Below are 24,548 nucleotides of genomic sequence, written 5' to 3' on the forward strand. Positions count from 1 at the left end.
GTGCCCAACAATATGGTTGGCGGTGCCCTCGATCTCATCCGTCAGCTCCCTAAACTTTTCAGGAGGGACGACCAGGTTGATGCCTCTTAATCGCCTAATATCCACGGCAGCCACCACGACTTCATCAGCGCAAGGACATGCTTCACACACATCTTGACCAGGGTTTCACAGAACGGCCGCAGCACAGACAGAGCTTGACGAAGACGGTCTAGCATAGAAGTCGGTGCAGTTCTCGGTTCGATGGGAGTAATCATGTCTAAAATCGGGAGAGCGGCGGCTGACAGATCCTCGATCTCCTTCTGCTGTGCTTTAACTTCCTTCTGTAGTGCTTCAAATTGCTACTACTTGTTACGCAGGGTGCTCTGCAGCGCTTCAAATTCCTTTTGCAGTGCTTCAAATTCCTTTTGCAGTGCTTCAAATTGCTGCTGCTTGTTGCGCAGGGTGCTCTGCAGCGCTTCAAATTCCTTTTGTAGCGCCTCAAATTGCTGCTGCTTGTTGCTCAGGATGCTCCTGGTCTTAACCAATTGCTCATCCCCTTCTTTGCGCATGTTCTTCTCTGTCTCGAGCTGACGGATGGTTTCCTCATCACGCCTCCGATAGTTAGTCACCTCTGCCTCAAAAGATCCAATCTTTCTGTCTCGTTATGGCAAAAACAGCAGCGATAGGAAGGCAAGCATAGCAAAAGGCCAAAATTTGATCAAGGTCTCGGAGGATCAATCAAAGGGCTCACCTCTGATATCCGCATTGAGCTCATCATTCTTGATCACCAGTGCCTCCCTTTCATTTTGGATAAAGTCAATCTTCTTATAGCACTCATCCAGTTCCCTCTTGGTGCGAGCGCGCTCCACGTCCCAGGCTGCTTGCTGCTACGCAAGCTTTGATTCAGCTTGTTCGGCCCTGGCGACGCTGGTGGTTGCTCTGCGTAGAATCTCAGTCTTCTGGATCGAGCGCTGGAGGACACACTGTTTTTGAGAAGAGAACAATCAGGACAGGATACTTCTTTATCACAAAGGATAAATCTACAAGAGAAACTTACCTCATTGTACTTTGCAACTTGTGCATTCAGCTCCTCAAATTGTGTGTGCAACTCCTTCACCTTCTTCAAATCTTCATCATCAGTCTCGGAGCTGAATTGGAACGTCCGATCGTCATCCCATCCAGCTCCGAGAGGTGCGCACCCAATTTGAAAGGGTCGCGGTGGCGACGGGGGCGCATCGACCTGGTGCGGGGGATTTCCTCGATCTCCAGACTGGCAATGTTGGAGTCTTCTGTGCGGGCCGCAGCGCGACGAATGCTTTCTGCCGATTGAGGCCACGCGGCAGCCAGAGTCGTGCTTGATGCTGAAGGAGAAGAAGATACTGGCTCCTCGTGGCTAGGGTTGACCTTCTCAGGGGCTGGAGAAGTTTGAAAAGACTGTGCGGGGGCACCCCCATCCTCCCCGCCAGAAGCCGACGCCCCTGTAGGAGAAACTGGTTTCGTCGAGGGACTTGGCGGCACCATAGGGGCCTTGTTTTTTCGTGATGTGTAGACGTAGGAAATGTTCGGCTTGTTGATCGGTACATATCCGTTGGCATCAGTAGACGGCCCTGGTGGAGGCACGGTCGCCGATGGTGGAGACACAGTCGTAGATATCGGTACCTCAGGTGGTGGTGTCACAGAGGTACCCGCCGCACCTTCATCAACTGTTGGTGTCTTGTCAGCCACACAGTTAGTCCGCGTGGTGGTAAGATTCTCGGACTGTGGCGGGTTTGTGGAGGGCATCGTCCTACATGCTGAACGGGTCTTCTTTGTAAGTGGAGGTGACCCTGAATCTTCGATGATGTCGCGACGCGGGCGGTGACCTCGACGAGCATCTCTTCTGGAAGCACGGGGAGGGAACTCGTGGGCACCATAGCAGCTTCTGGGAGGGAGGTCGATGGCAATTGCGGAGGAAATTGGGGTAGAGTGTAGATGGAAACAGTGTCGTCGTTGATTTTATAGAATCCCCGGAATCCAGCGCCTGCCGTTAAGCTGCATTTAACTCCAGTGGTGGAGTCCGAAGAAGTGGAGAGGCGTCTCCGTATCGGGGAATGAATGCGTTGCAGAGGAAGCATCGCTGAGTCCCCACGTCATGATGAAACGCAGGTACGCTCCCTCGGGTGACCGCACCAGTTGGACCGGTCAGCACCAGATCATCGGGTGGGCGGGACCATTGAGTTTCAGAAAATCAATCCGGTGATTCGTACCGGTGACAACACTAATTGCATCGGTCATACATATGTGTGTAACCATAGTGTGGCTGAGCATTGAGTTTCGGAAAATCAATCCGGTGATTTGTTCCGGTGGATCACCAGTCTCATGGTGATCCCCCACTGCATCCGGTGATTCGTACCGGTGACAACACTAATTGCATCGGTCAAACATATGTGTGTAACCATAGTGTGGCTGAGCATTGAGTTTCAGAAAATCAATCCGGTGATTTGTTCCGGTGGATCACCGGTCTCATGGTGATCCCCCACTGCTATTCACATGTGAGATGAAACGAAGTCACATGCTGTGACAATCCAGGTTTTAGGGGTTAAAAATAAAATTTTTGTGTTGTTGTAAAAATGTAAACAAAGTTTATCCTAGCAAGGGTATTTTTGAAAAGTGCAAAGTCCTTTTTACAAAATAGTTTGAAAAAGGCAAAATTTCAAAATTTATGAGAGGTTAAAATGCATATTTTGTTTTTCACTTTTGCCCTCATAAAAAGATTTATTTATGCCTAAGGCTACCCTTGCAATTTTAAAAATAAGTTGTGTTCTTTTGTATTTTAAAAGATTTGACGGATTTGAAAATATTTCAAAATCCTTCGATCTATTGAAAATTTGCACAACATGAAAGTTGTAGATATTAAAAAGTTACACAACTTTCATGCTGAACACTTTTTCATTTGAGCCCTAGATCAACGGGAAATTTTTACTTTATAGTTTGACCCCTGGAATGTTGGAAATTACAAATCCACTCTTCTCACAGTCTTCTTCTTCCTTGGTTCACTGAAACAGGGGCGCCGCCGTTCACCGCCGTTTTGGGCCGCCGCCGCTGGTTCCTCGCCTCGGTTTGGCCTCGCCGCCTCCACGCGTCGCGCGTGAAGTCCCGCTGCCTCCGAACCGCCTCGCGCTGGCCCCTTTTCCCTGCGCCACACCGCCCCCCCCCCCCCCCCCCGCACCACCTCGCCGGTCGCCCCTGGGAACCCACTGCCGTCGCTGGAATAGCCTCCGACAAGCTCATCCCTTAGCCCCCCTCTCCTCCAGCGCTTATCCTCTCCTTTGCTGGCCTATAAATCGCCCCTACCGGAACACTTGCGGGCATACACACCGCTCGCCCCCTTCCTGCCTCACGCCGACTCCACCATTGATGAGCCGAGCTCGAGCTCGCCGTGGCACCCCCACCTCTGACCTCCCTTCCCTCAACCCGACCCTCAAAATCGGTTCCCCACAACCCACCTAAGCTCACCAAGCCCTCAGCCATCGCTCCCCCTCGCCGGAGTGTCGCCGGAACAGAGCTCCCATCCGCCGGAGATACTGCTCCCGCGGGCAGCACACCACAGGCCACCCCTCACCTCTCCAAAACCACCTACAGGTTGCTCTCGACGCCCTCTTGCTCCTCCCCCACTTTCCCCTCACTGCCGTGACCTTCCCTCACCGGATTTCGGCCGGCCAAAGCTTCCCATGGCTGTCAATGGCGCCAGGGACCTGATTGCAATCGCCTAAAACTTTCCAGGGTCCCTTCTGTAAAACTGTTTTGCCCTAGAAAAGTATGGAAAAAATCTAAAAATGCCAAGTTAATTTTTTTGTATTCCTCTCAACTAGATCTATAACTTTGGCTACTAAAGTTTGCATGAAAACTTATATTGTGTGCTCTAGTTTAATTGTTAGTAAATGAGTAATTTATTTATATCTTTTTAACCATAGCTTTGTTATACTTGCTTTTTGAAACCTAGCATCCTTTTGCCATGTATAGTATTGTGTGAAATTTGTGGCTCAAATGCTTGACTTTTGCTTGTTATTTCACGTGGTTTGTTTATTTCTAGCATATGCACTTATTTATTTTGTTAAAGCATGTTTTTATTGATTTATGAGGATCATTTTTTCCCATGGACTCTAATAATCATAAATAGTTTATGGTAATTTTTGGAATAATTTTTTACACTGTTTAGTTTGAGTTTTAAAATTAATTCATACTAGTGTGGTTTTTGCTCCATGTTTAAGCATTAATTTATATACATGATCTTTTCTTTTAGACTTTGAATTGATGTTTGATGTTTGAACCCTAGTTGTGAAATTTCTTTTGAATTCAAATTCTAAATTTGAATTCAACCATCCCATGTTCCTGAATAGGATTAACCTTCCTTTTTTTTATTTTAAACCATGCTTCTTAGTGTAGCTAGTCTTGTTATTTTATGTAATTTCCTTGTGTTTACTTTTACTGTATAAACGATTGCCCAGTAAAGTAACACTTTTAAGCTAGTCTTAAATGTTTACTTTATTGGATAACAACTCTTTAGTGAAGAAAAGCTATACTTAAGCACTTCACTAATTTCGAGTATTGCATTGCATATAGAAACGATATCGCTAGTCAACGGAACGTACAAACTCATCCAGGAACCAGACGAGGATACTTTTGAAGTCCAAGTCAGCGTTATGGAAGATAACGAAGACCTAAACACGAACCCGAAGTCCAAGAGTGAACTACATGAAATCCAACCAACGTCGTGGAATTAACTGAAATTCTGAACTTCGATTCGGAAGAGCTGAAGTCTACTAACTTTATAGACTCTACCAAAGGCAAGCCCTGGAGCATAATCCTATTATTTCAAATTATGCAATTTATCGTTACTTGTGCATTTAAGTTATTGGAGTTAAATGAAAACCTCAGATGCATAATCCTAGGTACCTTTTTGTTTGAATACTAGAAATAGAGTCCAAATAGATGCTTTGCTAATAAGACCGGTAAAAGTCGAGTGATTTCCTGTCACTCGCGAGCTTATAGGAATTGATTGTTTACCTTCTACAATCACTATAAGGATCATGGGCAGATTTGTTGAAGTCCGTCTATGTTGATAAACTTGATAAGGCCGCAGTGTGTGGTAGCGGTGGTTAAGCATTTGAAAGTACTAGCCACATGCCGTAAATATGGTACGCGGCAAGCCTAGTAACTGATCGGCCCGGCAAGTGGACTTTACCCCACTCTCTTGTAGAGATAGGAAGTTATATATTATATGTTGCAACAATCCACGGCTACAGAGAGGGTCGGGCTCGCTGTAACCGGGGAGAGTGGCCCTGTCCATAAACCGGAATAAAAGGGAAACAATTGCTTTGGAGTGACTCGTCAGTGCTCCAAGTGTGTGTGTTAGGTTTACCCTTGCAAGGTTGGAAATTCGATTCAGAATCGTCCGTTTCTCGCGGAAATTGAGACTGTTTGATCCCTTTGCCACATAGAGTAAGAAATGAAATATTGATGATACTCAATCTTGTTGTATGCATATATTCTCTACCATGTTTGTGTAGACGAGTGTTTACCTAGAATGGTTAATCCAACTAGAATCTGAAAGCTAAAATTTGAAAGTAAGGATCTACTCTTTGTTGCTTTTCAGCAAAAGAAACCCCAGAGCCTTCACAAGCTTTGCAGGTCTGGTTAAAGGGCTGTTATACCCTTAGACGGGTCAGTTTTGCTGAGTATTAGTATACTCAGACATGCTTTTGATAATGTTTTCAGGAGTGTTTTCCAATGACCAAGACATTAGTTCCACTTGGCCTAATGCTTTACCTGCTAGCTGGATGATGGAATGGGAACCATCCACCAGCCATGGTTCGGATGAATGATGTCATGTTCGGGCTTACCATGACATCACCCCTACGACGTCTATACATAGTCGTGTTTTACTTTCCGCTGCAGGACTTCTTTCTTATAGTTTGTTTCTGTGAAACCTCTTCCTTTGGAATAAAACTGTAAGAACTAAAGCTTCGGCTTGCTAGCTTCGGAACTTTGATGTAAATTATACTCCTTATCTATGTGATGTAAAATATTGTGGAATTGTTGTATCTCTGACTCGCCTTCGTGCGGGATGTATACTTGTATTACGATCCGATATCGAGTGGATATATCGGGATTCTACCCGAAGGACCATTGGTTATACTAGTTGAAGTGTTTGAGGCACTAAAACTGGTGTATCTCGAAGTGGTTCTGCCACACATGCACTAAATTCATATACAAATTATTCAACATTTTCACACCAGAACCAATCTTCCTGGTGAGTGCAGTAAGACATGATGTTGCCGCACATTTCACTGCAACAATTGGTACTTTATATCATGGTAATACTTTGGTTACAATCCAACCAAGGAAGGTGTCTCGAGATAAACCCATGCTACACTAAGCCTAAAAACTATGAACAATGAAACTCAGATCCATTGATGGTGTCATGCTGTGTCTTTTGAGGAGGGACTTGTAGTCCCGTATCACAGGGGAGACCGGTGAAATCACTGGGATCAAGTCACCAATGGCGGACGAATCGATGAACACCTGAGCCAACAAACCAAAGCTGCATGGGAGTGGGCGCTGGACCCAACCCACTAAGAGTAAGAGGGACAATTTTGAATTGATAGGCTCGCAGTTTACTAAAATATGGACTGGTGATGAAGATCTCGTGCAAATTGAAGTCGTCTGAGTTAGCCCTTGAAAAATTGTTCGGTAAATGTGAAGCCCCTGAATTTCTGTCTGGTGACTGTCAAAACCTTCAAACAGTCAAATCCCTAAAAGTTTATTCCTGTGACTTGTAAGTTTTTGAAACACTAGCCAGTGCGTGGGAACCACAGTTCCAACATAGTCTTGTTGTATAGGAAAATGCTTCGGTGTTCATGTATGGTGCACCCACCGAACACTCGGCGCGTGAAATCTGCCGAGTACATGAAAACATGTCCGGTGAATGGCAAGCCCTTGAAAGTTTGTCCGGTGACCTTCAAACACGGTCCGGTGACGATCAATACCTCCAAACAGTCGTAACATTGAAACATTGTCCGGTGACTGTTAATATTTTGAAACAATAAACCAGTGCGTGGGAACCTCAGTTCCAACAGAGACGAAGTGCAGGAAAACGATTCGGTGATGCTGTACGGTGAGAACACCGGTCTGACTTGTGAGTGCAGTGAGACATGATGTTGCAGAACAATTCACAAACGGTACAGAAAGAATTCACAAATGCAAGCAGGCGCTTCATAACATGTTTAGAGTTTGGTTACAATTCTACCAAGGAAGGTGTCTCGAAAGACACCCATGCTAAACTAAGTCTAATGATACAATTCCACTAATCTCCATTGCTATCACTAACGAGGTGCACGAACAAGATGGATCCTACTGATATACCAAGTTCTGTACCACAAGAAAAAGAAAGAATAATTTAGTCATGTAACGAGGAGTTTGCCAGTGAAAGATGATGAGAAATTGCCACCTTACCTATAAATATTCTGTAGCTGCAATCGGATCATTGGCAAATCATTAATCTAGCACATCTTCTGGGAGCTTTGTTTCCTACAAATGAAGATGAACATTAGTCATAACTACACATGCCTCAAACATGGCCAGTTGTCAGCTTGATGAACATTATCGAAAACTACCTCTCATCTCAAGTGGCATGTTCGCCGATTGTGACCATGCCCATTACACAAGCTACATTTGGAGTCGGCTCTAGTCTTATCTGAACTTGACTTCAAATTTTTCTTCGGTGCCCCTCTGCCAGGCACATGCATGGGATCCAAGACATCTCTAAATTCTTCACAATCAACCTCTGGTGCATTTGGCATGATCACAGCAGCTTCTTGTTCAAGGACACGTTTGATATGCTCATATCCTTCAGTTGACCGAGGTGTTGCGAAGGATGCAGCAAGACTGAGATTGCGTAGCTCACGGTACCTCAGTAGGGTAGGGGAATAGTCATACATGGTGCTCTTCCTTATCGGCGGAAATGCACGCTTCGCACCCATTGTCCACCTTACCAGAACACAGCAGTCTGGAAGCATGCTCTCGTCCCGAATGTCCAATACAAAGAAGATGTGTGAGCAAGGGGTTCCAAGAGATTGCAACTTACGACAAGAACAAGAAATCTCCTTCAGATTGGCCTCTTCAGTTAATTCACATTTCACATAGTACATCATGTCTCTATCGCTCCTTCCTACAATATACTCAGTTGTATCATCGCCATCTAGAATCTCAACCAGAGAACACTTCTTGGCTGCTTCCATGTTGAACTGAACCTTCGTCTTAAAAACGTTTGGCGTGAACCTTTTCTTCGCATTTACTTCGAGAATTGAAGCATCTGGATCTGTGAATGGCTCAGATTGCAGTGCATTAGCGTCGTCATCCACCTCAATTCTGCGCACCTTTGTAAGGCAACTCTCATAGTGCTGTACCATTTCTAACAAGGTAATTTTACCATCCAGTTTCATCTGTAGCCTAGAGTTCATGCTCTCACTCCGTTGGTTGCTCCTCAATCCTAAATAACAATTACCAGCATGGTACACAGCACACCAGGTTGCTCTCACCTCATACATCTGATATAGCCACGAGTCCTCTGTGATATCATACTTTTCAAAAAATGCTTGCCATTTCCTCTCAATCTCTTCTATGGAGCAAAGGTCATACATAAAAATCCTGAACTCAGCCTTCACTGTATCATCGTGAATATTGCGCACAAGGTTCTGCTCAATATGCCATCCGCAAAATCTATGCGGTGAATTCGGCCACACCACACTAATTGCTCTCTGCATAGCGAGGTCTCCATCAGTGATCACAGAAATAGGATGCTTCTGAACATTAGTTTCAGTAAATATTTTCAGCAGCCACACATATGACTCGATATTCTCGTGAGAAATAATTCCACATCCGAAAATAACTGTGCGGTAATGGTGATTTACTCCAACAAAAGGAACAAGGGGCAGGTTGTACCAATTTGTTTTGTAGGTGCTATCAAATACAACATCACCAAATGCTTCATAATCTAGCAGACATTGAGTATCACACCAGAACAGTCCCTCCAGGTGTCCTTCCCCATTAGTCATGTACTTGAAAAAGAAATCAGAATCTCTATTTTGACGTTCCATCAGGTGACTGATTATTGTTTGAGCATCACCAGCAGCAATTATCTCCTGCTTATAGAGATGGCAGAAATTATACAAGTCCCTTGATGTATAGCCAATCTTGTCATACCTACCGTACTGCATCTCCATAATTTCAAATATATGGTGTTTGCGGATCCCAGCAACCCCCAACTCAACAATTTCAGCCTTCTGTGCATCGCTGATTGATCGATGTGAACGCAGCAGATAACCAAGATCGGCTGGAGCCAGCGGATGGTTATGTTCATCGATGAAATTCTTCACATACCACTGCCCGCTGTTTCGATCTAGTGCAATCACCAATTTTGTACGGCATCCAACACGAGTTATATCCCATGGCCTCCGCTTCTTAATCTCCTTCTTCACATACTTCTCTTCATGGTAACCTTGATGACTGCAAACATACCGCCGAAGGGTGATCTCAGTGTGGTCCCTGTTCCACTCAACATAGCTTTTCCTCACACTAAACCCTTTGCCAAGAGCGTATGCATTATAAAACTGATGTCCTTCATCTTCGTCAGCGAACATCTTGCTAATGATTTCACTGTACTCCATCAAATTCTCAAGATCCGCCATTTTCTACTGCACCTATCAACAACATTAAACAAATTAAATATACACATAGAAAATTCGTAGCATTTCTTTCACCTGAGAATGCAGACTACAAACAAACATTTCGCTCCAATCATCTAATACTATCTTGAGCAATTTATCCTCTAATCATGAAACAAGGGACCCATCAAGAGGAGGCGGAGTTCAAGTACCTGTGGGGACGAAGCAGGCGCAAGCGGCAACCTCGCGACTCGAGGGCGTAGGGAACACAACCGGCGGCGTTCAAACCCTACCTAGCGCGCGGAGTAGGGCGACAGCCTATGGCGGCGAGGTCGAGGGCAGGGAGGTCGACACAAAGAGCGAGTGCGGGGCCGAGTGGAGGGTGTCGGCGGTCACGGCGGAGGGGGCAGAGCAGGGCGGCAGCGTCGCCGGCGGCGACTGGGGCGGAGCAAGGCGGCAGCGAACTCACGGCGATCCAGCGAAGGGCGACCGGGTGAAGGCGGGCGGTAGCACTGTGCGGGCTGATAGTCCAGGGGTGTGGGGTTTGGGGGGGGGGGGAGGGGGAGGGCAAAATTACCACAGTACCCTTCCACACATCAAATTAATTAAATTAATTATTTAGGGGAGGCACCGGGAGGCACCTCCAACCATTGTAAAAGTCCTTTTTTTTGCAAGAAAGTATTGTAATTTAACTGGACTTTGCGACATATGGAGGCATTATGGTTCCAAGCTGGCAAAAAGGATGTTGACAACTTGTCAATGTCATTTGCCCTTGCTGGCCTGCAAAGCCGCATGCACACAACCAGTTCAACGACGACGACCCTGCTTGATTAATTAATGATATGATGATGCTGGCGTCTCCATTTGTCTCTCAGCATGGTTTCTTTTATTTGTGAGGTCAAAGTCTTCAATATTGTGGCTGCAAGTTTACAGTTTTGTTTTCTCGCTCTCAACTACGGTGCCGTCACCCAGTGCATGCAGGTACAAGACAACTGGTTTAGAAAAGTGCAAAAAGAAGCCCAAGTTGAAATTAATCACAGTTTTAGATCATCGAGTTTAGAGACAAATGAAAGCAAAAATGGAAAGGCCATAAATGAAATTCGATTAGTCCTAACCCACGCCATTTGCTAGCTAGTTTGCTACCCGATCGAAAGTCGTCGTTGGGGTTAGTACGCATGCAGCAGGCTCCGTTCACGCAAGTGCAGGTGGTGCCGTACGCTGGGTTGCATTGTTGAACACTGGGCTTAGGCGCTTATTAGCTTAACCGATCAATTAGCACCATGCATAAGCTACTGATCATTCTGACAGCTAGAGAGAGATTCTTTTGTCCATGGCATGTATGACGGCAGGCAGGAGACAGCCAGGATAATAAACGTACTACCAGTACTACTCTTTCTATATACTATCTCGTAGAAAAGTAGTAGTTCGTACGTACAAGAAACTGGTGTTGTTATTGCTCTTGCAAGCTAGGAAAGAGGAAGAAGAAAGCAAAGGCGTTTGCAGCAGCTGCTGGCCAATCAGCAGGGTGGTTGAGTGAGTGGCCAGCCCAATCAGAGATCATGTTTTCAGCCTGGATCGGCAAATAAAATCATCAGGGCCGCGCCGCCGCCCAGGGTGTGGTTGGTTCGAGTTTTGTATTCGATCATCAGTGTGGCTCGACAGCAGAATCTTCATTCAGACGCCAATACTTGTGTCCCTAATCATTCATGCGCCCCAGCTGATGATCATGCATGCTCTGTGGTAGCTGTACGCTTTTATTTGGTTCCTGTTGAGCACCAGATTAATTTGCCATCGGGAAAAAAAAGAGGCGTCCGTTATATCTTGATCACTGCCTCACTGCGCGTTTCGTGGATGAGAGATTCGCCAAACTTATGAACAATCTCAAACTCTGCTGGAATACCATTAGCTTAGCATGCGGGTACTGCACTACTGTGTCTGGGAACATAGATGGAATCCCATCGTACAACATGGACGTCTACGTACTTTCTTCTGACCAGTCTACCGATCAACTGAGGCCATGTTCAGGGCTTATTTGGTAGGGTTTCGGCTCCTCTAAAAACTGCTCCGGCTCTAACTCCACTGGTGGAGCGGCTTCTCTGGTATGATTGGAGAATCGTTTGGCAAAACGGCTTCACCTGTTGAATTGAAGTGGTAAAATATCTAAATTACCCCTCGTATTTTTTCTTTTTCTTTCTTATTTATTCTTCTCTTTTTTCTCTCCCCTTTTCTTTTTTTTTCTCTTCTACTCCTTATCCACTCGGACCTCTGGCGCACCGACGGTGATGTGGACATCCCTGTAATAGATACAACCACACCTAATGGACAGCAAACTTACATGACTAGAAACCAAGCTTACATGCTTAATTCTCAGGTAAATTCATTCTTATGTTCTTGTCCATTATATTTAGACAATGGAAATGTGTGTGCTCTTGTTTTTTTAGGAATGATGAAGAGGATGAAGGGAAGAGGATCTGCATGGACCGGATTCGATCACGAAATCATTTTTGGAGCAAACGGAGCTGCTCGCTCCATTTCAGACCTTCCACCCAGCAGCAACGGAGGAGGAGCAGACGGAGCTGCTCATTCTGTTTCCGACCTTCCGTGCAGCAGCAATGGAGGATGGGGCGGACATAGCTCTTCGTTCCGTTTTGGACCTTTCGCGCACCAGAAAACAGACGAGGAGTGGACGGAGCTGTTTGTCCCGTTTCGAACCTCCCACATAGCAGAAATTTCAATCGAGGGTAACTCTTAGCTCCGGAGGTGGATTGAGGCCCATGAGTACTCGTTGGAAAGCTCTTGAGGTCTACATTTAGATGGATCCAACCTCATCATCAGATTCGTCCAGAACAAAGAATAAGAGCAAAAATGATGGTCGGACTTCCAGACATGGGCTGAGTCACTTGTACCTCGTCCAGCCCACTAGGGGCCCATTTTGAGTTAGGGTTTTGACCTCAGCACCCCCTGGCAGCTCTCCCACCTATATAAGTAAGTAGCAGCCACCAGAAAGCACTTGAGTTTTGTTTTGTTGTAAGTTTAGCTTCTGCTACTTCCTGGTGAGCGCGTGTGTTGATTAGACCACCCGTTTGCTTGATTCAGAACCCCAAACTTGTGTGTATCAGATTCATCCTTTGGGCAAGGTCTGTGTGCTATTTGCTTGTCCACTTATTCTTGTTTGTTCTTTGATTTGCTTGCAGGTTCAAGATTGTTCTTGGCACAGCAAGAACAACACAAATCGTAGGCGGTGTAACTGTCGCTAAGGCGCAGCGCAGCCCTTGTGGTGTTGTAGTCGGGCAGCACAACGTCGATCCACCTCAAATCGTGTTATCCCCCACTCTCATCGAAAGATCAGGAGCAAACCCCAGCGGGTTCTATTAGACGGCCTCAGCCCTGCCTCGGCCGCGTGCTGCCTCCACCGCCGCCCTTCTCCACGCCGCCAGCCACCTCAGGCGCGCGCTCCGTCCGCCGCCGCCGGCCACTCGGGCCCCGCCGGCGTCCACTCGGCCCTCGCCCCGGGCGCGCTCTCCTTTCGCCACCACCGGCCGCCTTGAGCGCGCGCTGTCCGCTCAGGACCCGCCTCGGGCGCGTGCTCCCTCCGCCGCCGCCAACCGCTCAGGCCCCGCCCCAGGCGCACTCCCTTCGCCGCCGCCGGCCGCCGGCCGCTCGGGCCCTGCCCCAGGCGCGCTGTCCCTCCGCCACCGCCGGCCGCCTCGAGCGCGCGCTAGCCGCTCGGGACCCGCCTCAACCGTGCGCTGCCGCCACCGCCGCCCTTCTCCATGCCGCCGGACACCTCGACTGTGCGCTCCCTCCGCCGCCGCTGGCTGCTCAGGCCCTGCCTCGAGCGCGCGCTCCGTCCGCTGCCGAGGTGCATTCTGGGACAGAGTGTGGCGGAGCCGCTTGGAGCCACGTTTTCTTGGCTTCGCCTCCCGTATGGAAGCCGCGACTGGCTCCAAGTCTGGCTTCTTGTTTGGAGCTGCACCAAAAACGGGCGTTTGGCAGGACTCCGGCTCTTGTTTGGAGCTGCACCAAAAACGGGCGTTTGGCAGGGCTCCGGCCGGAGCCGCTCGTGGAGCCCTGCCAAACAGGGCCTTAGTTTCAAACTTCAAAATTACAAAAAATTTGTAAATCGCTTGCATAGTCTATAAATTGTAGTTAGAAAAAAATCGCATTACACAAATAGACTGTAAATCGCGAGACGAATTTAATGAACTTAATTAGGTCATGATTAGACATTAAATTGCTACAACATGCTTTAATGATGAATTAATTAGACTCATTAGATTTGTCTCGTAGTTTATAGACGAGTTCTGTAATTAGTTTTTTGTAATTAGTTTTCTAATTAATCTATATATATTTCAAATATGAAAAAAAATTCTCTTTTAAAATTTCAAAAATGAGAAACTAAACACGGCCTGAGCCTCGATCGGGTGGAACTTGCACCACGGGTCGCCGTCGACGGGACATACGTGATGGCGATGCGCCTCGCCTTTTGATTTACCGCCGAGGGGTCGTCGTCCGAGGCTCCACGACATTCCTAGCCTGTCCGAGCCTCGCGTCAACTTCTCCGGCACCAACTTGCTTGGCGTGCAATGAGGGGATGGAATTCCACACGGACTTCGTCTGGCCATTGAACCGTCGACAAAGATGCATGCAATGATCCGTGGGGGAAGAATAGCATGCATGATTATTCCACCATATCACCACTAGAATTCTAGAAAAATCCTCGTTCATCCACTCTAGAAATTCCAGTAGAATTTGGACCCGGCAGTAATTCTAGCTAGCACCGGTTCCAATCCCGGGGATTCTACTTGTCGCCCGTGGCTGGGAGATGTGCTACCGTACAAGAATTTTGCTCACCGGGGCTGCCCGTTTTTGTCATACTGATGAAGAGGAAGCATAAAAACCAGACTCACGTATTCAATGGGGAAAAGCTGTAGTTCACAAACGGATTATCACTGTATCTTTTACGACAAGATCTTTCAAACTGGATCACTCTTGACTATATTTGGACAATATTTTTTTAAAAATATTTTCTTTGTTCCAAAGCAATTCTGTTGAACATTTGTTTCGTTTTTTTAATGTTTTGTTTATTCTCGAAACAAGTTATATTTGATGGAACATTCTATTTCTACCTTGAATAATTTTCTAGAACATTTTTAGTTGTTCCAGAACAAATTTTATTTTTGAACGAGGAATAATTTTTCTAGCATTGTTGTCCAAATCTAAGTAGCACGGATACGGATACGCGTATCGGTATCGGAAGGATACGGATACGCGGATACGGCAATTTTCTAAAAAACCCGATACGCGGATACGTTTCACTATTTTTTAAATAAATAAATAATGGCATATATTAAATTTGTGAAAGTAGTAAATTAACTTGCAATAGCAATTACCAGCCAAAACAAGTGCTTGAGGAAACAGGCCCCCTCTTGTTCCTCTTGTTGGTGTCAGCAGTATTGCTTGAGGAAGGAGCAGTAGGCAAAGAAACAGTTTTTGTTTTGGATCTTTCCACCAGATCTTTGCACCTTTCAATTTCCTTCCTCATGTCACTAAGCATTTCATATGTAACATTAGGACATTTACCTATTCCCTGTCTTCCCTTCTGCAGCAAATGAGCTTCAACTCTAGTGTAACTACTCAGTTTTTGCATTGGACAGTACTTGCAGCGCCATAAATCATTTCCTCCACCAGTTTTAGGCTTCTCCAGAATGGTGACATGATCCCAAAGTGGAGCCTTGATGTCTGTTGTGTGTGTGGCTTCAGATCCTATGCTAGCACCAGCACTTGCACTGCCACTACCTACACTACTCATATTTGGAGACACCATCTACTGCATACAAGCAATCAAGCAACAGGAAATCACTAACTGCACGTTTGCACTGCAGAAATAGAATAGATCGAGAATGGGGACAGGAAGACGATGTGGGGAGCAAAGAAATCAAGCAACAAACAGCCACGAACTAAAGAACAAGAGGAGATCGAGAAGGGGGAAGGGGATTAACTCACGGGAGTTCGCCGCATCGTAGGGGCCTGGATCCGTGTTGTTGGTGACCGGCAAGCAGAGGCGGAGGCGTGGAGGCTCGCCGCCGGCGGACAGGCGAGAGGGGTCGCCGGCGAGCAGTCGCGGGGGCTCGTCATGGACTTGCCGTCGCAGGGGATCGTTGGCGTTGCAGCCAGTCGAGCGCTGTCGGCCTGTCGCGGTCGCAGTCGCGGGGGCTCGTCGCCGGTGAGGGCGGAGGCTGGTCGCCGCCGGCGGCGGGCGGTGGACACGGGCGCTGCGTGGGGAAGTCTCGTCCAGTCGCAAGGCGGCGGCGGTGGCTGCGTCTGCGTGAGGCGGACTGCGCGTGGGAGGGAGGGGTCGGGAGTAGGGCAACGCAGAAGGTTGGGCCGGGTCGTATCGATGGCAAGGATACGTATCCCTTCCTTAGTTTCCGGCCCATTTAAATTGAGATACGCGGACACGCCACAGATATGTATCCGGTGCGTATCCGGCGTGTATCCATATCGGATACATCACCGACACGGGATACGCGCCTACCCTGGCGTATCCGTGTTTCTGAGGTCCAAATTGCTCCAACTAGAATCTCGTTCCTCAAATATATTGAGTATGCTCATATTTCAATGAAACTGATATAATAGAGATAATAATGCATTGAGGACATTTAATTTGTGAATTAGATTTTTTTTAATCTAGATTGCATGAGCTTTCTGTGGACACATAGGCACGCTATAGTGAGGGGCTTCTGCAGTAGCAGGCCCTCCACTCACGCGTGTTATGAACAGAAGACCCCCCCCCCCCCCCCCCCCCCCCCCCCCCAATCCGTCCTACCATGGGCGGGTCCGATTAGGGTCAGATCGAGTCAAAGAAAAATTTAGTATTTTTTTTTGACAAGGGGTCGTATCAGATTGTAGTATCTGGTTAAATTGACATGGGCGGGTCCCGCAGCCTTGATCCACTCGAATCCCTTGTTTTCTTCACCTTCACGTGTGCCCGTGGGAACCTCGCACGAAGAATAGAAGAAAAATCATCAACTTTGAGTCGTCGAAGAACATGTTCCGCCATTGTTGATTTACCAAACTCCCCCCAACGCGTGTGTTGACCTGGTGCTCGCTTGCTCTTGCTGCACCTCAGCTCTGTGTTGCACTGGTGCTTTTGCTGCCATTGTTGCTTGGATTCTCCATTAGGATTGGTTGGGTGTTTAGCTGAAAACGAGAAAGGGAGAGTGCCAGATGTGTGTGTGTGTGAGAGAGAGAGAGAGAGATAGCGGGGGGAAGGGGATGAGAACGAGTGGATCATGAGGCTTCTGAGATTTTGGCTTCAGGTCCTAGCTTGTTGGGTCCACATGTCCGTAGCTAAGTGGGTAAGAGATGCACTGGTGGCAGCGCAGATCTGTTTTTTTTCAGTGACCCACCTAAATCTAATTTCCTATTCTATTTCCCGTGTTCCAAATAGTAGTTCCTATATTTTCTTTATGTTTTCCTTTCTCCTATTTTTGCCAAAAACATCAAGCCATGCTCCTGCGTTTTTTACATTACTTATTTCCAAATAGACCCTCCTCAATATTTTGTGAAACCTCTATTCCTGTATCTTCAAACCTCAGCCACTCAATTGATTTAGCTCCATTCCTATTGCAATAAGTTTGTATCGACCTGTAACGTCTATCATGCTACATGTTTTTAGAATTTAATTTGAATATTAATTTAATTGATATATAATTCAATGCATTTTCGAATGAAAAGACAATTAGATTTTCTAAAATCACGTGCGTGTCGCACGTGCCTCTATGCTAGTCAAAGAAAAATTTAGTATTTTTTTTTTGACAAGGGATCGTATCAGATTGTAGTATCTGGTTAAATTGTTTATATGTAATTTTCGGGTTGGGTTGGATTTTTGGGGTTTTGAGTCAAAAGAATCATTCGTGCCCACCCTAATTTTTGCGGCAGGTCGAAATGATTTGGAGGAACACTCCAATTTTGTTTAGGAGCCGACCAAAATTTCACCTATTCTTATAAAGTGAGCAGATGTACTATAGTAACTGACACGCCCTTAGAAATCACCCCCTTAGCTGCCCCTACAAATGAACGTTATTTTCAGGGGTAGGGGGATGAACTGTCTCTACAAAGTTCAGGAAAACACCCCTGGTAAATTTCTTTTTTGATAATCCCCTAATAAATTGGAGGCGCATAACAAGTAGCCTGAAACTTGCGCCGTACTAGCAAGATTTTTTTTATTCTGCACACGGTACACGTACCTTCCACGGATCCTACCAAATTCCACGCACCTTAACTTTTACGATAATTGGCGTGCATGCCCAAGTGCGTGCGCCGGCCCTTTTTCTACCCATGGTAAGCGCCTTTGGACTTGTTTTATCCTCCTTTTTTTCTCTGGTGGATTCACGATTCGGCGTCTCAAGACTTTTAACCGCCTCCCTTTTGTAAAGAAAACGAGAGTGAAGTTGCTAGTAGTGCGGTTGTAACGCAACGCGTTCGGCGACCCGCCACCAGCACGCACCGAGGTGCGGCACCTCCCCCCTGCTGGCGCTCTGGACCCAACGAGCTCACGACAGGGTCGGTTTCCCCGTGGACCCGCGCGTGGCGTGAGCGACCCAGACGGCCAGACCCCGTGATGTCCAGGCCTTTGGCGCGCGAGCCGTGGGCGCGCTCCGCGTCAAACCGGCCCGTCCCCACGCGGAAACTTTGCCTCGCAGCCTCGCCGCGCCGCCGCCTGCGCGCGTTCCCACGCGGCGCGCGCGCGCGACCATGAACAAACGTGGCGTGCCCCCCCCCCCCCCCCCCCCCCCCGCGGAACGCCACGCGCCGACACACACGCAAACCCGCGACCGCGGCCGCCGAACCAACGGCGCGGGCGGCACCCGGCTTCGTCTTCGTCCGACGCGCGCGACGGCCTATATAACCCTCGCCACAGCACGAGTCTCCTGTCCCAGTCGCACCACCCCCCACCAGGCCAGAGCTCGCGCGCGCACACGCATACACACCGTGCCCCTCGGCGTCGCCAGAGCAGAGTCTGTGCTTCGAGCTACTAGCAAGTCATCAAGCCCTCTCGGCCTCTCACGGTCCCGATGGCTCCCCGCGCCGTCGTGGCCGCCGCCGTGCTGCTCCTCGCCGCGGCCGTGCTCGTCGCCTCCGCGTCGGCGCAGGAGTTCACTGCGGCGCCGTCGTCCGAGCCCGCGCCCGCGCCGGTCGCCGGGGCGGCGTCTGCTCCGGCCGTGGCCGTGGCCGTGGCGTCGTCCGCGCTGGTGGCCCTGCTCGTGGCCGCGCTGATGCGATAGGATCGTGCTTTCTCTTGCAGATTTGAGCGGGCGGCTCCTTGAGAGTCGTATCGTGCGAGGCCTTGATGCTATTCGTTATTCTTTTCTGTACCATACATATATAGTTGTACTATGTAAACTCTGTGCCTTACATATGTACGAATAAAGTTGGATGACCTTGTCGTCCCCTTCGATGAAAATTCGTCTGCAAATAGCAAGCTTTTGTTGCTCACTGATCTTCTTGTTCACGGATTTTTTTAACTACATCATGATCAGGGCCAGCTCATGGTTTTCAAAGGGCCCCGGGGCGAGCCAGACGCTATGGCCCTTTAGGCCAATTATTTTTCATTTGGTTTAAAGAAAAATAAAAATTCTAATCTCCTACTACCTAAAAAGAACGAAGTGAGTCTGCCTCCCCCGTGTGTCTGCCTGCGCTCCGCGGCTCTGCCCCCTCCCATGCGAAGGTCCACTCACCAGCGCGCAGAGCAATTTCAACTTGAGCAGCTGCCCTCCACACCACCCCGCCCACCACACCCGACGGTTCCCCGTCGCCTCCCCCGCGCCCCGGTCTCCTCCTCCCCAGCGGATCCCTCAGGCGCCCGGTGTCCGCACCCGCCGCCCTCCACGCCGCCGCGCCCCAGCCTCCTCCTCCACCACAGTGAATCACATGGTGCCCGCGGCCGTCGCCCTCCACGCTGCCGCCGACCACGAATCCACGCCGCCATCTCTCTCCGCCCGCTTGTCGCCGTGCGCCGCTGGGGCACTCCCTCCCCATGCGCCGCACGCTCGTCGGCACCTTCCACTGTGGCCGGAGCGCCCCTCCTCTCTTCAAGCCTGGTGCCGCCCTCGACGCTGCCGCAGAGGAGGGCTGCCACCCATGAAGCCATGCTGCTCCCTCCCCACGCACACCTTCGCCCTCGCCCTCGCCTACCTACGGGCCCCCGCTCTGGCGTCCTCGCTGCGACGCCCTCACCTCCGCCGCGCTCGGCGTCCCCGCGGGCCCTGGTAGCGGCGAGCTTCGGAGGCCACAAGTGCCGGTGGCATATGGATCCGGATCCGTGTGTGGTCACCGTCCCGCCGCTCCGCCATTGATGTGCCGCATCCAGATCCGCGTGTGGTCACTGTTATGGATGCAAAGCGGGGCGGGTCGCCGCTGTCCGCTCCACGCCTGCACGCGCGGCAACCTCTCACGTGGGCAGTTGCGGCAGCCCGCATAGCGCCGCAAGTTTTTGCGGACTTTGCGGCAACCCGCGCATGCCGCCGTGACCGCGAGATAGCCGTCCGTGCTACCAAGCTAGCAGAGCCGCCGCTAGCATGCGGGCGCTTCGCCAGGCGCTCTGGGCGGGAGACGAGGTCCGCCGCCGCCGCCGCCGGGCGGGCGGGAAGTGCACACGCTCCACTGCCGCGGGCCGGCGTGAGCTGCAAGCTCCGCCCCTGGCCGCGCAAGCGACCTCCGACCCCTGTCGCCATGAGCCGCGCGGAGACGTTGCGACCTCGTGCTCCAGCAAATTGAGGTCCCGTTCGGACAAATCGACATCATGGTCTGGCGAATCGAGGTCAGTGCTGGAGCGATGAAGAGCGGTAGCGGCCACCGCCACTGCCTGGCTGCTCTGCCAGTCCGCGCTGGGGTGCGCTGTTGCTGCGCCACACGTGGCTGCGCCGCACGTGGCAGGGCCGCCGGCCCACGCGGGGGTGCGCCAGACTGAAAGTGCATCTAGGCCCCTAATGGGTTTTTTGAATTGAATAACAACATGATTAAAGGACTAATGCTTTATTTGAGATATCATGAGTAGGGATTTATTTGTATATCATTATGTGTATTGTCTCATGTATCAAGGAATCAAATAAAAGAGAGTTTATTATTGAAAGTCAAGCATGTTGTGATGAGAAATGAGAAACAAGTATTCATGCAATGACAATATACGGTTTCTATTCATGGCTTGATATATTTGAAGAATATGTGAGATATAAAATAGTTGAAAGTTTTATTGCAAGGCTTCATGGAGTCAAACAAAAAGAGAAGACATACACTTATGTGCTACATATTGGTCTTATATTTTAAAGTTTGCAATGCTTGGAATATTGTTATCAAATCATAGTTACAAAGCAAGACAAGCACATTATGAAGTAAAGATAGAAACAAGTGCTCATGCGTTATATGATGGTTTCTAAATATGGCTTGTCCAAATGAATTATGCTTTGTCTCAAAGGATCAAAAGGTCTTTATTACAATGCAAGACAAAGAAATGAAGATACAAGAATGAATAATGGAATTCATTGTTGATGTGTAAAGTTTAGCTCAACATGGCAAGGGTAAGTAATGAAGAAACCAACCGAGATGACTAGTGCGAGGGACTAAGCAAGTTTTGGTGAAGCGATGGCTTACCATGTGTGCAAGTGCTAAGGTAAAGTGCTAGTATCCGTGGGATGTTCGAGTATCATATCCAAGCCTTGTTGGGAGAAGCAATGCAATACATCAAATATTTTTATTGGAGTGACTTGAGTATTCAAGGACAGTTTTGCAAAATGATTTGGAACTCTAAGTCACTAGCTCAAATATGGATTTGCTCAAAAAGGATGCTATGCAATGTTGGAATCCCAAAGTTGAAGAAAATAAAAGTATGGCAAAGCTGAAGCAATTCAAAACTCAAGTGGTTGATTTGTGTTTCATATTTAATCTTTAGTATAGGTAGGCCGTACTATCAAGAGGGATGCAACATTGATTGAATGACATGGTCAAAAGTACTCATAGGTCACTCTAAGTGAGAATCCTGAGAGAAAAACCCTTAGAATTAACTTTATGCTACTTGGATGATCAAGTGTTGACTTGGTGGACCGAGTGGAGCATCCATGGTTTTAAATAGCGGGATAAGAGGTTTAGCGGTTGGACTCAAAAAATAGCTAATAGCGAGCTAAATGAGGCTATAGCGGGCTATAGCGGCTAAAATACACACGAGTTCAAATAGCGGAACCATGTCTCAAATAGCTATAGCGGGTCATAGCGGAAGCTGTAGCGGGAGATTTAAAACCTTGGGAGCATCTAATATAGAGTTTGGGCTTCTCTGGCCCAGACCAGTCTGATCGGTCTGGGTTCTAACGGCTAGTTGTTTGAACAGACCGGTCTGACCGGTCTGGGGGACCGGTCTGACTGGTCTGCCTGACAGTTACAACGGCTAGTTTCAAAGTGTGGGGTATTTATGCCCCTCAGCTCCCTCTTGCATGTGCTGCTGGTTCCCTAACCTTTCTTGAGCTCTTAGAAGCATTTTCTTGACCAGCTTGCTCTCTCCAACACTCTTTGTGAGTTAAGCCATCTAGATTGCATATCTTTGGATTGGGTTGAGAGATTGAGCAAGTATGAGATTGTAGAGCATTGTGAGAGCTGCATTTTGAGCAGCAAGTAAGCAACCATAGCTTGAGCACTCGAGATTTGTCAAAGCTTTCAAAGTTTGCATTTGTTACTCTTGGAGGTTTGCCTCATAGACGGCTAGGCGTCGCCGTCTAGCTCCCAACGTTGTGGTGAGCAGCGGCAAGTCTGTGAGGGCGTGATCTTGCCCCCTTGGTGGAAAGGATCAAGGTAGTGGAATCGGGGAAGTGGTTGAAAGAGACCCAACTCAAGGGATCAAGTTGAAAGAGGCTCACACCTAACGAGTTCCTCAACGGAGACGTAGGATTCACTATGGTGAATCTGAACTTCGGGAAACAAATCTTTGTGTCTCCTTTGTGGTTTGCCTCACTACTTTGAGTTCTAGCATTTGTTTTATAATTCCGCATCGATCTACTTTGGTGTGTTGTTTCTGTGTGCAGAGACTTGCAATACATTCATAATCACCTGCAGGAACACTACATCAAGTTGTATTAGTGCTAGAGCTCGAGGAGGGGAGAAACTCTGGTATTTGTGCAGGTTCAGCAAGTGACCGGTCTGACTGGTTGGTCTATTTGCTCAGCATCTAAGTGTTAGACCGGTTTGACCGGTCTATCTGACCGGTCAATGTGCTGACAGTTTGGTTTAAGTGTTGTAATTTGCAGAATTTATTGAAACGTCTATTCACCCCCCTCTGGGTGACATCCAAGGTCCTTTTAATTGGTATCAGAGCTTTGGTCTCCGGATTGAAGCTTCACCACTTGGAGAATCATGATGTCGACTACTTGTGAGGTACTGTTTGAGCCCCTAGTTCTAGATGGCTCAAACTACTCTTCTTAGTCAGCTCATGTACTTAATACTTTAAGGACCATGGGTCCTTCCTTTGAGCGGATTGTCGAGGCAAGCATTCTTCCCGATGACTATGACAATTTGTTCAAATTGTCAATTGAGGCTCGCCGGCGGCGATGCTCCGTCGAGTTTTGGAGGGGGTGGCTGGGTGTTGACACTCCTTAGCACCCCAATTTGTATACTGCAAGCGCACGAATCATGGTAGCTTTTCCCTTAGAGTACTCCCCCAAGGTTTATCAATCCGTGGATCGACAAAGAACTACCTGAGGTTTTCCATCTAATCTAACGAATCTATCCTATCATGAAGCATGAATTGCACATATAGAGTAAACCTTTAATAGATATGAGTGTTGTGTAAAGGTCGATCTCATCCATGAACATCGGTAAGGATAAAGCATGACTGAAGGTATGACTAAGCCTATCACACGCATTCTAGTTGTAGTTCTAGTTAAACGAGTAAGCACAACATGCATCTCATCCAAAGCTTCTTTAAATCACGACCTCTAAATTGACCCTCGAAATCCCAAATCTTACACAGGCCACGCCCTGTCACGGCGCTCCCTATCGGTAGAGTAGTTTCAGAGCACGAAGATGTGTCGAACCCCTTTGGTATGTCCGGCATGAACCCCTAGCCACCACGGCTACAAGAACACCCCAAGTGACCTATCTTAAGAATAGATCTAAGAACAAGTGCACCAAAGAAAGAACGAAATCAACAAAAGAGGTACTCCCAAGCATCAACCCAGAAGATACTTGATCGCTAAATAGATCGGATGACATGAAGACATTATTCACATAATTGATTCATTTGGATCGTCACCACCGAGTACATACCATCAATGACTCCAACTAGCTCATGAATGTAATACCCGGTTTATAAAAGGACATAAACCAAGCAATCATATACGTGCCAGGATCAAGTCACACGTATATACAACAGAATGAACAGTATATCACAGCACATGTCACGTAAAAAGATATAATAAAGCGAATACGAATGTTATTTATTACATTAATGACAAAATGTCTGATACAGTGGAAGTGAAGTACAAAATACGATAAACTCTCCGAAGCTGAGCAGGGCACCACAGGGACGTCAACTGGGAGACAAACACCTAGAAGTCCTCGTAGTCCTGGAAGCACTGAGCGAACTCCCTTGCGTCGGCAGGAACTGAGCAGCAGTAGCGTATCCAAGAGGAAAAAGTAGAGAAGAGGCAAGAGTGAGTACACAACTTGTACTCAACAAGTATAACACAAACTATGAGGCTCTAAGGTTGGCTGACTCAACTGCATTAGCTTTTAAGTCTTGGCAAAATTTTATTAAAGCTATTTACTACAAGTTGATGGATTACCATAAACCCGGTTACATAGTAATTAATCAAAATT

The 24,548-nt window shown here is 47.9% G+C and overlaps 2 protein-coding genes across 2 annotated transcripts; both read right to left on the reverse strand.

Moving 5' to 3' along the window:
- Positions 1–341: 341 nt before the first annotated feature.
- LOC120701933 (SH3 domain-containing protein C23A1.17-like) lies at positions 342–1,761 on the reverse strand. Its single transcript, XM_039985728.1, has 4 exons — positions 1,220–1,761; positions 1,037–1,127; positions 871–962; positions 342–633 (listed from the first exon to the last, which is right to left on the reverse strand). The coding sequence occupies exons 1-4, from the start codon at positions 1,759–1,761 to the stop codon at positions 342–344; spliced, it is 1,017 nt and encodes a 338-aa protein (XP_039841662.1).
- A 5,563-nt stretch (positions 1,762–7,324) lies between these two features.
- Positions 7,325–9,707, reverse strand: LOC120701935 (protein FAR1-RELATED SEQUENCE 5-like). Its single transcript, XM_039985729.1, has 2 exons — positions 8,105–9,707; positions 7,325–7,389 (listed from the first exon to the last, which is right to left on the reverse strand). The coding sequence occupies exons 1-2, from the start codon at positions 9,705–9,707 to the stop codon at positions 7,325–7,327; spliced, it is 1,668 nt and encodes a 555-aa protein (XP_039841663.1).
- Between the last annotated feature and the right edge of the window lie 14,841 nt (positions 9,708–24,548).

This window comes from Panicum virgatum, chromosome 4K (genome assembly GCF_016808335.1).
Source record: "Panicum virgatum strain AP13 chromosome 4K, P.virgatum_v5, whole genome shotgun sequence".
NCBI lineage: Eukaryota > Viridiplantae > Streptophyta > Magnoliopsida > Poales > Poaceae > Panicum > Panicum virgatum.